This window comes from Cupressus sempervirens, chromosome 6, assembly GCF_028749045.1.
Source record: "Cupressus sempervirens isolate cs-2001-9-10 chromosome 6, ASM2874904v1, whole genome shotgun sequence".
In the NCBI taxonomy this organism is placed as follows: domain Eukaryota; kingdom Viridiplantae; phylum Streptophyta; class Pinopsida; order Cupressales; family Cupressaceae; genus Cupressus; species Cupressus sempervirens.
The window spans coordinates 486696350-486710160 of record NC_143123.1 but is presented as its reverse complement, the minus strand read 5'-3'; the positions used below and the strand labels follow the sequence as shown (position 1 = coordinate 486710160).

At 35.5% G+C, this 13811-nt stretch overlaps 1 protein-coding gene across 1 annotated transcript in view; it reads left to right on the top strand.

Annotated features, from left to right (window-relative positions):
• MTO1 (Pyridoxal phosphate (PLP)-dependent transferases superfamily protein) overlaps window positions 1-13133 on the top strand; it is a 30167-nt gene extending 17034 nt beyond the window's left edge. Inside the window, exons 9-11 of the mRNA XM_089788655.1 lie at window positions 12163-12258; window positions 12366-12484; window positions 12738-13133. Coding sequence (XP_089644781.1) covers window positions 12163-12258; window positions 12366-12484; window positions 12738-12861 — 339 coding nt within the window. The 3' untranslated portion in view covers window positions 12862-13133. The remainder of the gene's footprint in view (window positions 1-12162; window positions 12259-12365; window positions 12485-12737) is intronic.
• Window positions 13134-13811: the final 678 nt, after the last annotated feature.

The following is a 13811-nucleotide window of genomic DNA, read 5'->3' as shown; positions in this document are numbered from 1 at the left end:
AAGCTAATAGAAACTATCTATTATCGTAATACCCCCCCTTAATGGTTAATCTATCCAGAGCACGAAGCTGTCAAAAAGTGTAAAAGGAAGATTCTGTTTGTTCAAAGTGCTCCGCACTGTTTGTTGTGGGCTGCGAGTCAAATTTCTCAGATAGGGCAGCTAAGCGCTTCCGACATTTAACCTTCATTTGCCCAAACTTGTGGCAATAGTTACATTGAATGTTTTTCTACTGGGGCCTTCTGAATCTGCAGCAGAGGATGTCTGTTGAGAAAATTGCTGATGGTACTTTGGATAACGCTTCAAAACTTTGCAGATGAGCATAATGCTCCAAAACAAACTGCAAAATGCCATGATTTTTAGAAGAAAATAAAAAAAACCGAACACAGTTTTTGGGGTGAAAAATCAATCAAAACCCAACATGATTTTTGAGGTGAAAAAACAATCAAAACCTGACAATACAAATCTTCGTTTTTTATAGGAAAAACGGTAAAACCCAACAGATGATGTTTGTAGAAGTGCTCTTCCTTGTTTGGAGCTGAATTGTTGTCTTTGGAACCCAATCCTGAGAGGTGTGATTTGACATTGTGATTCCAAATGTTCACAAATTATGTACTACACACACAACTTCCTTTCTCCGCATTTGATTTCTGGGGTGCACTTGTGTCCCCCATAGTAGACTACCATCAAGGGGGATCAGATTGATAGATAAGAGTTTTATTCTGGCAGATATTGTAAAGTCATCCCTTCGCCCATCCATTGCTTTGGACCATTCCAAATTTTGAACTGATCAACTGAAGGCGTTGATTCAATCTATAATCCAAGGGAAGATTGTTTAATTGAATCCCTGCAGCTTTATTTCTAGGGATTTTGTTCTTTGGATTGAAGTTATTCTCTCATTTTTGGATGTAAATATTTATGAGCATATTAATAACAGGGAGAAGTTTCAAGTATTTTATGTTGCTCTGCTTGAGATTCAAATTCAACAGTGAAGATTTTTTTCTGTACAAAACTGATTTCAGTAACTCTACTCCAATTTTCGCATATCCATGGCCTAATTTGATCGTGTGTTGCTTTTTGTCCAACAATAATTGTGTCTATTGCCATGCATGAAAGGTTGCCTACATTCTTAATGACTGCCAAAGTTGCCTCAATTTTGATTGGGGTTTCCAAAACTTGCTCCCGATTGGAATAGGATTTGGTTTTGTAATGAATCTTGGAGTCCAGTTATTTGCTGCCACGATAGGAGACCTTGAATTTCTAAATGCAGAGGTGGTGATTTTTTCCATGTTTACGATCTCAACTCGAAATATTTCTGCCACAGTGCATAGTTTCACTATTGCTGCTCTTGATATTTTTGTGTTGCTTTTTAAGCTCCATTATTTGGGTATTAATCAAAAGCATAAATTCAAAGTAATTGTTATTATTATATTATGCATTTTGTATTTGTTATGAGGCAATATATTTATTTATATGACCAAAGTTGAATTGTTTATACAATCATAATTATATTGTTATGTCAATAAATAATAATAAATATATTATAAATGATAATAAATTTGTAGGGTTTTGATATCATTTAAAAATCCAAGTCCAATAATTAAAAATAAACAAAAATACATTTGAAGTACAAAGAAACATAAATAAATAAAAGATTGCATAGCATATGTACTTAAGTTTTTTAAGAGAATTTTTTTAATATAAACAAAATTAAATATAAATTAAATTGTATATGCATCATAATTATATTGTTATGTCAACAAGTAATTATAAATATATTATAAATGGTAATAAATTAAAAAATTTATAATATCATAGGGTTTCGATATCATTAAAAAATCTAAATCCAATAATTACAAAATAGACAAGAATACATTTAGAGTACAAAAAATATAAATAAATAAAAAGATTGCATAGCTTATAAACTAACAGTTTTTTAAGAAATATTTAAGGAGTGTTGATGGTTGGTGAACCACTCCAAAATGTTTCTTCTTCACCTAAGATATTGGCAACTTTGTTCTGATGTTTTCTTTGTCATGTTGAGTTTGTCCCACCACGCCTAACCTGCATTGTGTCTTGGCCACATGCAACCCAATCTGAAATGGCTTCTGTTTGCAGTCAATGGTGACAGAAGGCAGTGGAAAAAACTATAATGAATACGAATGAATCCATTAGGGTTTATACTGTTTTTTTTATCGGGTGATGAGGAAAAAAAATTTGAACTCTATGCCAAATGCTTTGGGATCGCATTGGAATCACCAGTCAAAGGTGGAGACATATTAAGAGGGGAAAAATGAACCCTTCCAAATTTACAAGGACTCCAAGTCATATCTGATTCTGAGATATACCATTCCCGGAATTAGCAGAGAAATGAGACGATTCAGCGATTTAGGTTTTTATTGAATCACCACTTTTCCTAAATGTTGGAACTTTTGTAACAATCCTTTGGGAAATCTTAGAACATGAAGAGGACATTTTTGGTGTGCATTGAAGTACATTTTAGTTAGGTCATGTTAAAACTATTGCAGATGCAGGAGCACGATGCTGTTGTTGTGGGTAATGGTGGAGATTATATTTTACAAGACCTTGTTTTGTTTAGTAGAGCTCAAACAGCAATCAATGGACACAATGTATTGAACTTGACATGTGTATATATCTATTCACTAACAATGTCAGAGCTTTAATATGAGAATGAGTTTGAGTGACGAAATGAAGAGGAGCATTGTCTCTGATTCAAAATGACACGAAAGGCCTTGAGGAAATCATGAAACACATAACTATTTTGGGCAAATATTTGAAATTCATAAGATGAGAAACACTTGTGTCATAGATGAGTGTTTAAAAGACGTGCAGTTTTTTAACTTCTTCCAGATTAATATTGGTAAGAACTTATGCAATCAGTTATTTGTTATGCAGTATCTGACCAATATCTGAAACAAGTATTGTGAACAGGTAAATCTTAATTTCATTCAAATCTAATAACCTCTCCGAAGTATCACATGTTTTCCTAGAACAGTTTGAATAATGAACTTACCTGTATAGAGTTTGTATTGATATGCACAGACTACAGTTTTAGTTTGTGAGTTAGGAAAATGCCTTGGGGTGCTTCTGTTTGACCAATGCTCAAGAAAAGTGAGTTGACGCACATGGTGAAGACTATTCTAAATCAATATTGAAAAAATACTGAATATAGATTTACAGGTCTGAATCTGAACTAGTGGACATATCTCATGTCCACACATAACATGACTTAATATTTAACAACTTATTTAATATAATCAATAGTTTGTTTAATTAATACATTGCCTAATATAGCTCTAGGCAAGTTGCTGATTTTCTATAGCCTTATAGATCATTTTCCCGATCACAAAGAGGCTCATCAATGGCATGATTTGATCTGCTCATACGATCATGTTTAAGAGAGGATAGGTATACTCAGAATCTGTAAGTGCAGATAAAGTTTCGATTCTGCTATCAGGTGATAAAATTATGGTAATATAATTCATTATCCTCATATCTGTCCGAAGCTACAATGTCTTAACACTCCCTCTTAGCTAGGGAAGATAACTAAGTATAACTAAATTTAGATATCACCTAACTTGTGATATCAAGGAATATAGAGAACATCAAGTCACATGACATTCTTATATCCTAGTTATGGTATGTGCATTGAGATCACGTCACATGATGTTTACCATAACATATCAGGGCATGTCCACAGATATTATGTCACATAATGATAATATCCACCATGTTTATTTCATAAAGAACATATTGCTACACAACAGATATCAAGTCAGCATGATATCTATAAATAAGTCCAGGAGATATTAACTATCAAGACATTACCATGAATATAAAGTCAGCATGATATTCGTCATGATAGTCAACATTCTAAAGCCGTCACCTTACAAAGTTGAATACAAGTGTACAATATCAGAAAGATCGTCACCTTTTAGTAATGTACGCTGGGGGCCCATAAAGTCATAGTCACACAAAGTTTACATAGAGTCATCATGGATTCTTTCACATAGTGATGTCATGGTGCCACACACATGACATCCACCATGAACCATATCAAAGGGTGGATCAATCATAAATATTCCACCGGGTAGAATGAAGGCTTTCACCTCAAACTTCTCTCTCATAGAGAATGATGCATTGAACTACCTCTCAGGTAATCACTGATGTTGAGACTCCCTCTCAATAAGGGCTTCGATCCATAGCTCCAAGTTTGTCTTCAATAATGCTTGGAGAAAATATAGGTTGTCAAATCTTCTGTGATAATGTATTGTAAATTAATGGCATTCCATCTTAGGAATTTGTATAAAAAACTTTCAGCCTGCACACATGGAACTTCATCTCATGAATCATAGTCTTCTGCAGTTTCTTGATCACTGGAGAAACCATCAAAATGATCTACTCCCTCTGAAATAATATGACCATGAACTTTGAAGATTAAAATGAATCATATCCTCTAGTTGCTCCCTCTGTTGTAGGAGCATGACTTATTCACATTTCTAATCATGGAAGATGTCTTGTTTCAAGAGAATCGACATTTGGCACATATCCACAAATATTAACAACATTGCTCACAAAAGCAATTTCCTGTACACAATGTACACATCTTATTGTTATTTATATGCAGGTGTTTGAGTGCTAGAAGATACTGTTAGTCTGGTACAGTTTGTAGAACTTTCTTTCTTCGATCTGATATTTTGCGAATTCAATTTTCTGCTAGAAATTTGGCATGTCTTATGTATAAAAAAATTTCTATCAGAATGCATCACAACATCCACCGATCATATATGGACTGTTGTTCAATCTTAATCATCCGGCTCCTGCTTTTAATAAAATTGTTTTAGTTTGATTTGAAATTGTTTCAATCCTTTGAAGGTGGCACTAATGAGGAAGGTCGACCATAATTTATCCTAGTGCAGATCGTCCTTCATCTTGCATCTTATTCACCTCTTCCAAGGATGATGCCCTTCTTTCTCACTTATTTCCATCCTGAGCACATTAGATCTCTTTGCTTTCATTTGCTAAATCTCTTTTCTTTGATTATTTTTTAACAGTCCTGATAGGGAACCTGCTCTGATACCATAATGAAGACTGCTAAATCAATATTGAAAAAATACTGAATATAGATTTACTGGTTTGAATCTGAACTAGTGTTTATTCGATCCCCAACAAGGCAGAACATTTATTGATTTCTCTATGGGTTTGATCGATTTGATATTAATATTACCTCGAAGAGGCATAATTACAAAAGGCATGTCATGAGTGGACATATCTCATGTCTGCTCATAACATGACTTTATATTTAACAACTTAGTTAATATAATCAATAGTTTGTTTAGTTAATACATTGTCTAATATAGCTCTAGGCAAGTTGCTGATCTTCTATAGCCTTATAGATCATTTTCCTGATCACAAAGAGGCTCATCAATGGCATGATTTGATCTGCTCATACAATCATGTTTAAGAGAGGATAGATATACTCAGAATCTGTACGTGCAGATAGAGTTTCGATTCTGCTATGAGGTGATAAAATTATGATCATATAATTCATTACCCGAATATCTGACTGAAGCCACAATGTCTGAACACCACATACAAAGAATAAAGTTTTATCTGAAATAACAATTCATAAAATGACTGGTGTTTCTGCAAAGGTTACTGTAATATCTTTGAACCCATATTCAGAGCAAAGTACTGTTCCTTTTCCTTTCCTTTGAAATATGGGGGTATTTGTTGATGTCAGTTTTTGTACCACTACATAACATATTAGCAATTGAATATCTGATATGGAGTTCAAACACACAATTCCTCTTTTGAAAAGTTAATACTTATGAAGACATAAGCAAGAACTCCAATATTCCTTACATCTGTGGATACTAACTCAGTTTTATCAATGTGATTTGCTGGTAATCACGTAGGTGGCCTTACGCTGTTTGCTTGAGGATGATTTGGACTTTGGTGGAGTGAAGGTGATGATGATTCGGTGTGAATGCAAGATGATGTTCATGGGAAGGTGATGGTGAACGAGTGTGCTTTGATACCTGACTTACTTCTCTAAACTTCAACTACTCAACTACCTGCTATTCTACTCCTACTCCTATGAATGGAAGGATTAGCAAATGGACGGGGATCGAATCTAATGACAGTTAACCGGCGGCTCCACCTCCATAGATGCAATGATTCAAAGGAAAATGAACTAGTTTACCACACAAGGCTTCCCAACAAGCCGCTAGGATGCTAGTGGCCTAGTATTGATCCTAATCAAACATCTACTAATGCTACCATGCAATTATTCATCTATTTTACCCTTAATCTTACTTAACAACTTCTTGTAATCAAATTTACTTTAACAACTTCAAAGGGAAATCTAATGCTAATAATTGGAAGTAGAAACCATGCAACAATACCAAAAGCTCTTAATCACCATGCAAGTCACAACAATGAAAAAGAAACAGCGATTTTTTGCATTATCTTATGCAACAATTTTTTTCGACCCTTACAAATGAGAGCAAATGGCCTTATATAGAGACCAAAATGTACAACCGACGGTAGAGATAAAGCAAAATTGATGATCCAAATTGAATCCTAGAAACTCTAATTAGGGTTGCCACCCTATGGGCCAATGAGAAGATGCCACCTCGCCAATGGACCAATGAAAAAAGTGGAAAAGTAGCAACCAATTAGAAGGCACCAAAATGGTGGCCAATCAGAATTAGACACTTGTCCTACCCTAGAAGAAAGAGAAATTGCCACTTGGGCTCACATCAAATGATCTTCTAATATAAATCTCCCTTTTTCTTTCATTCTTTTAGCTAAGGCAATGAACCTAGCTAGCTTTTCGTTGACTTCTTCCATGGGAGGGCAAGGTGCATGCTTTATCTTGAGCTCAACCAATTTGACCATGCTATTTGCTACTTGTAGTGTCTTCTCATGGTCCTTCTCATACTATTTTGCAAATCCGATAAAGGCATTAAGAGAGGAAAGGGTGCCCAAATGTTTCTTCTTGATAGCAACCTTTCCTAATTCATCCAATCTCGACCCTAGTCTTCTCTCATCAATGTCTTCTTTTTTGATGTTTTCAAAATCAAGTGCCACGCCAACGTCGCTCATCATGGTTGAAATGGAAGTGTCGACGCTTGGGCTGTGTTGTACAACTACGTTCTGTATCTCCTCGAGTGTTCTCCATTTGGTAGTCAAGGTAACAAACCAAGACTCAACCATACTCAATCCTCTTTCATCAACCAATTTGGCCTTTTCCAAATATATCTCTGGTAGCTCAATGAATGCTTGTAGCCTGGGAATAGCCAAATCCTTGACTGGAAGGAAATCCTTCCATTCTTCAAATGCTGAATTTGTTTCTTACAGTCACTAATGACTAGAATGTCGAGACAAAGGAAGGCAAGAAATTTCGCCCATCTTGGATTGTATCATGGATCCAATCCTTGACTTCATGTAGCTGAGCCGATATCTCTTCTAGGTTGCTCCCACAGTCTTGAGGAAGGGTTGCCTGGTGCAATTGTTGGATAGGTTGGCAATCTCTCCAATATTTGTTTTCGGCCTCCAACTTTATGATCCTTTCGTTTGCCTTCTTCAACCTTTCTTTGATTGAAGCTATACCCTTCTGGATCTCTTCACATTCCATATCATCTATGTTTCTTCCCAAATTATGTTCCACTATCTCATATTCTTGAGCTGCAATCTCATCCAATGCCTTGTTGACTGTTGGTATAGCAATTTGAACCTTTCAGTGACCATCATTGTCCCTCTTGATTACCTTTGCCACCATTTTTGCCATTTGTTTTTGGTTCTCGCTTTCACCCTTTTCTTTTAGTCCTTGGATGTCTTTGACTGTTTGGGGAGTTACTACCTCGCCTCTTGGCATAAGCATTTGCCTTAACCATAGTGGTGCGGTGCATCTCCCCAAATCTGGATTTGGTTCGACTAACAAAGTATCACCAATGGCCTCGAGTGCTTGAATTATTTTCTCAATATCAATCGATACATCTTCTTCTCCACTAGTAATTGCCATGTCATCTCCTTGTTGGTTTTCTGAGAGGAGAGTACTCGGTGCTATTACCGTAAGTTGTAACCACTTGACTCTGAATCAGAGCTCACCTCTACTGCGGTCCTTTGTTCACTTTTGTTATCTTCTTGGCCTCTAGCCTCAATTATACTTTCCTTTGACGGTGCTGCGTGTTGTCTCTTTGCTAGAGGTTCCAGATGTTCTTTGCTCTTCTCAACCTCCAAAGCTCTCTTCTTTCCTCTGACTGTTTCTTGTTGCCGGTTACTTCCTTCACGCTTTTGTCCGACTGATTCTGTTGGGCCCTCTTTTGGCTTCATCTTCTCATAAGGGGAATCTTTTGACTTTGCAGCTTCCTTATTCTTTCATTATACCACGACTCGATATGCAAATCAATTGCTCATGTAACTGCCTCCAAGGAAGTATCCTGATGATCATCCCAATTTACTGGATTCAACTTTGTTCCCTTTATTGTATCATAATCATTTCTTAACACATTTCCATCATCTTCTAGTTGATTAAGAATATTAAGGCCTCTCCATTTGATATCTCTCATCATGTTCACTGACAGTCTTGAGAAAGCTAGCTTTCTCACATGAAAGTCATCTTTGGCATTGGCCCAAAAAGTCTTCTATAGTGGAAACATGTTTAAACGCATTTCCATGAGATACCTTGATAAGACCATTAGGATCGAATCCTTGCCTTGCTTTGTATCATCCTAGATGATACCATTCCAATTTCTTTTTTGTAGATGCAAAGGCGACACGATTGGGGCAACTATCATTGCCAATTCCGAATTAGAAAGTAATCCCTGCTTTACCTTCGAGTCTCATTATTCTGTCATAATGCTCAAGTTGCTTAGCCAATTCCATCAAAACTACCTTGTCGGGTGAGTATCTTGGAAGCCTCTTGGGACAAACTGTGCTTCTTGCTACTCTAATGTAGGTGAATTGCGGAAATTGGATAAACCAACTCCCATATTTCTTTATCTTTGCTTCTGCTTCTGATGAGAGTTTTGTAGCAAGTGTCCCTTGCAATACCCTTACTGCCTTCATGGCAAAGGCGTCGCAAAATATGTTGTAATCCTTGTTGTTGTGCAAATGAAGCTGTGGATAGCATTTATGCACCAAATATTGCCTTGGTCCATTGCCAACTTCTCCTAAGGCCTTAAGTCCCGAACTTTTATACAATTTAGCAATTAGGTAAAACATATAGGATCCCATGTAGAATTGCTTTTGGTTTTGAATGGTTCTAAGTTGCAACTCTACATTCGCGCTTATGATCCTAGCCCAATCAAATCTTTTTTTTCCTTTTTTAATTTCATCAATAAAGTACATTCAGTTTTCAAATTGCATACCTTGAGCTAGGCTCATGATCTGGTTGAGAAGCACAATGAGATCGCCATATTCTGATTTGAAATCTGCCACTGTGAGCCTCGATGATTTGGTTACTCCTTTCTTTCCTTTGTGTAGCCAATCTTGTTTTAGATGCATGAAATAAGCTTCCTGGTTATCTTGAAATGATTTGGCAATCTGATCCATTATTACCACTGTCATGCTCTTGTGCTGGGGGATGTTAAATGTTTCTTCGATCACTTGTCCGCCAATATTGGCCAACAGCCTCTTCCCTTCATAAAAAATGATGGATTTACTGATCAGATCAAACTTGGATGCACACTCCATAACCAATTTTGGACAAGGCAAGGTAGGAGGAAAAGCTGTTGCATGTACAATTCCACTTCTGTATATCTTCTTTGATAAGGGGGATTGTCCTTCTTTTAGTTTGTCATTTACCTGTATTATGTTTACTGTAGTGACATTGGTATTGGTTATTCGCCTCATTTTCAAGAAGAAAGTTGTTTTGGGCATCATATCTTTTTTGTCTTTCTTAGTGTTTGTTCCCCTAGGGTTCTTGCTTGCACTAACATCTACCATCTTAAACACTTATTTTTGCTTCTTCCTTCTAAGTGATATGGACTACCCTTATCGATCTCCAACTTTTTTTCTATTAATGGATTCTACATTTATTTCTGCTTTGCCAAGTCCTATCACTACACTTATTAATCTCCAATCTTCAACCTAGGGGTGGGACTAACACTTATTTCTGCTTTGCTGTTACCTTAGGATGGACTACACTTATATCTCCCAACTTCAACTTAGGGTGGTCTAGTTTATTTTTGCCTCTTCAAATGTCTTATCATGGATTCTACCCTTATCAATCTCCAATCTTCAATTTAGGGTGGGATGATGAAGTGGTGGATGATGAATGCAAGAAGAACCAAAGGAAACAAAACTAGACAAGAACAAAAGAGAGAAATTTGCTTAAGAACCCCTTTCAACTTTAAATGAATTGAACTCATATTTTCCTATTGCCGGGTCTTCTTTTACAATTTAGGATCAGATTTAAGAATTTCAAATCCCTTGCAAATCTTGATGCCCTAGTTTAAAAAATCAGAATTTGACCCACTTGAAATTGTCCATGCACGTGCTACAAATCAGATTTTACTCCTTCAACCAAAAATCGTCCAACTTTGGGAGAAATCATAGCCTCTAGAAGATGTAAGATCATACCTCAAAAGTCAAGTAGGGCAAGAAAAAAAAATCACAGCGCTCTAGCAAATATAAAATCAGACTTGAACAGTAACAAATTTGCCCTCCAATTTTGCAATTCTGAAAATGTTCACCTTTGCCAAAACAAATCGTAAAAAATGTGAAGTTTGATCTGCCTTAGATAAAATCGCCAAGCATGAGAATTTTGCCTTTTAATCATGGAAAATTGCCAATATAGAGTGCAGGTCTGCTCTTAAATAAATTGCCAAACACAATGCCAATCTGCCCTTGCAAAAATCGTCCAAGGAAAATGCCAATCTGCTCTTGCAAAAATTGTCCAAAGAAGAAGAAATCTGCTCCAAGTCAAAATCACCAAGCACCATGAAGAGGAGGATTGAGAAGTGAGGAGATAAGGGGAAAAGACTTCCTCTTATACCCCATTTGCTTGTCTTTCTTAGCTGGCCGATTGGGATATGGGAGCAAAAAAAAAATTAATTAGAACACAAATCTGACCCCCAATTAAATGCTTAGCCAGAAATTAATTTTGCCAAGATGAAATTTACTTTTTTAAATTGCCGGTTAGACCAAGATTGCAAAAATAAAGTAAATAAAACCTTGTAGACGTTAAATGTTTCCATTTAATGATGATTTAACAATTAATATATCATTAAAAATCGGATTTTGGCTAGCGAAAATTGATCTTTTCAATTTTAAATTAGTAATTCCTTTAAATATTTTAAAATCTTCAAGGCAAATTTAATCCATTTAAAGCCAATTTTTGCAATTTAATCCAAATTGATTTTGCCATGCCATTTTAATTTTCTTTTCCAAAAATAAATCATCTCTCTGGAGTCTAAAATTGATTTTCCGATTTGATTTCATCATCACAAAATTAATTCTCATGAAAAAATTTCAAGATTTTTTAAAAAACTTAAATCTAACAAAATTTCATTTTTTGAAAATTATTCAAATTTATACAGTTATATCCAAATTTTCAAAAAAATTGTTTAAGTGCAAAATTTACAATTTTATCCTACCAAGTGTTGTTCTTTGAAATTTGTCTGGCCTAAGGATGAAATTGGTTGTTTTGGAAAATCAAGTTTAAAACCGGGTGAAAATAAACCTAATCCTCTCCGTTGTGCCCTGAAGGTGTCAAAGACTCAAAGTTTTAAAAAATCAAATCAAATTTTTTTTTTGGGACAACTTCAAAAAAATTGCCAAGGCAACTGAAGAAAAAGGGGGTCCCCCAAAATTTTGGGGTGATGGTGTGAGAACCTCACAACAGTATCCAAGACATTTATATCAACAGTCATGTTATTTTCCAACCAGCTAGGACTAACAAGTCTACTAACTAGATTGTTGATAGTTAATTTAGTGCGTATGAACCTTGAAAACATGACGACTCATACAGTAGACATTTGACAATAGGACACCTCACATATCTCGGAGTTTATTTCTGATTAGCACTTCAATCGCATTCATTATAGATGCAGATTTTAGATTCATAATCTGTAACAGTTCGTGATTACCAGTAGACATTATGATTTACTTCACTTTGTTCCATTCGGTCCTCAGGTTGCTCGTGTGCATTACCCTGGCCTTGAAAGTCATCCAGAGCATCACATTGCCAAGCGACAAATGAGCGGATTTGGTGGTGTGATCAGTTTTGAGGTGTGTTTCTTTTCAATGTTACATTTGTATTAAAATGTAAGCTGGGATGATTGCTTGATTGGAGTGAAAAACTGAATATATATCTATTGTTGACTACTGCTGTGCAGATTGCTGGAGACTTGGAGGCTACATCCCTTTTTATTGATTCATTAAAAATTCCTTACATTGCCCCTTCTTTAGGAGGCTGCGAAAGCCTTGTAGAGCAGCCAACTATAATTTCTTACTGGTATGTTCATTGTTTATGCCCCTTTTAACTTGATTCTACTTTTACTTTTTTTTCTAATCTAGGCTTGGTGATAGGCAGGGCAGATATATAATGTTATTCTACTTCACAGTGTTTACTCATGTTTGCTTGTTGATATCTGAAACAATGCTAATTTTTTCATGCCTAGATTTCTTATCTTTGTGAAGAAACTATCATATGCATGATTTTGTAATTGACTGCACTTTAACTAACTTTTGGTAAATATTTTCAACAGGGACCAGAGCCCTGCAGAGAGAGCCCGTATTGGTATTAAGGACAATTTAGTTCGGTTTAGCTGTGGTGTGGAGGACTTCGAAGACATCGAGAATGATATCTTACAGGCTTTGGAAGTCATATAGTGTAGTGTATCATCTTGGACCTAAATGGAACTAATTTGGCTCTCTTTTGCATTTCCCGATGTCAATTATTTTTGCTTATGTTTAAACATTATCGATGGCAATGCATTCATCATTAAAAGGAAACGGTGAACTTTGTTTAGTTTTTGTACGTTACAGGCTTGGGGAGTGGTAATCTTTACTGCTACTGGTTGTTTCTGAATTTTATCAGAAGTGTGTCTCAATAAAAAGAAGGGTATTAATAGAAAGAAATATCTTTAAAATTTTAGCTAAAATTATAAGTGAATTCACATCCCAAATCATCTATACGTATGCTGTGGGACAATTCTTTTGTCTGGTCATGTACATATTTAAATTTTGCCGTGTTCTTATATTCATTTGTTATGATGGTTGGTTCTGGCTCGATGAATTTTCGTTTATTTGAATGCTACATTTAACTTTATATGCAGGGGAATACAGGTGCAAAGTTGTTTAAATTTGAGGGCCATTAATAAAGGGCTATTAATAATTGTATGTCTGGTCAAGTATCTAAAACACCCTTCCTGTTATATATTTTGTTAAAAAACTATTACAAGATGCAATTTTTTTTTGTTATCAAAATTCCATTCAACTTTCATAGGGCTGTTTAAGCATCAGCCAAAGGATTCGTAATTATTTATTTATTTTTTCTCTCCATTTAATGGATAGTAAATACTAAATACAGATGTAAGATGAACTATGTGAAAGACTAGTCTACATCCTACCCAGCTTGATGACAGTGGACTGGCTTTTTGATTTCTACTCCAAATTCATGTCCAAAGAGAGGGTTTGATTGAGTAAATTCATTGTAGGATTGTAGCAGTTTCTGCAATAAACTATTAACATATAATTTATTCCGTTGTGGATGACCTATGCAACAGATCAATGTGTCACCATGGTGTATGTACTTTTTATTTTGTTATTGGAATAACGAG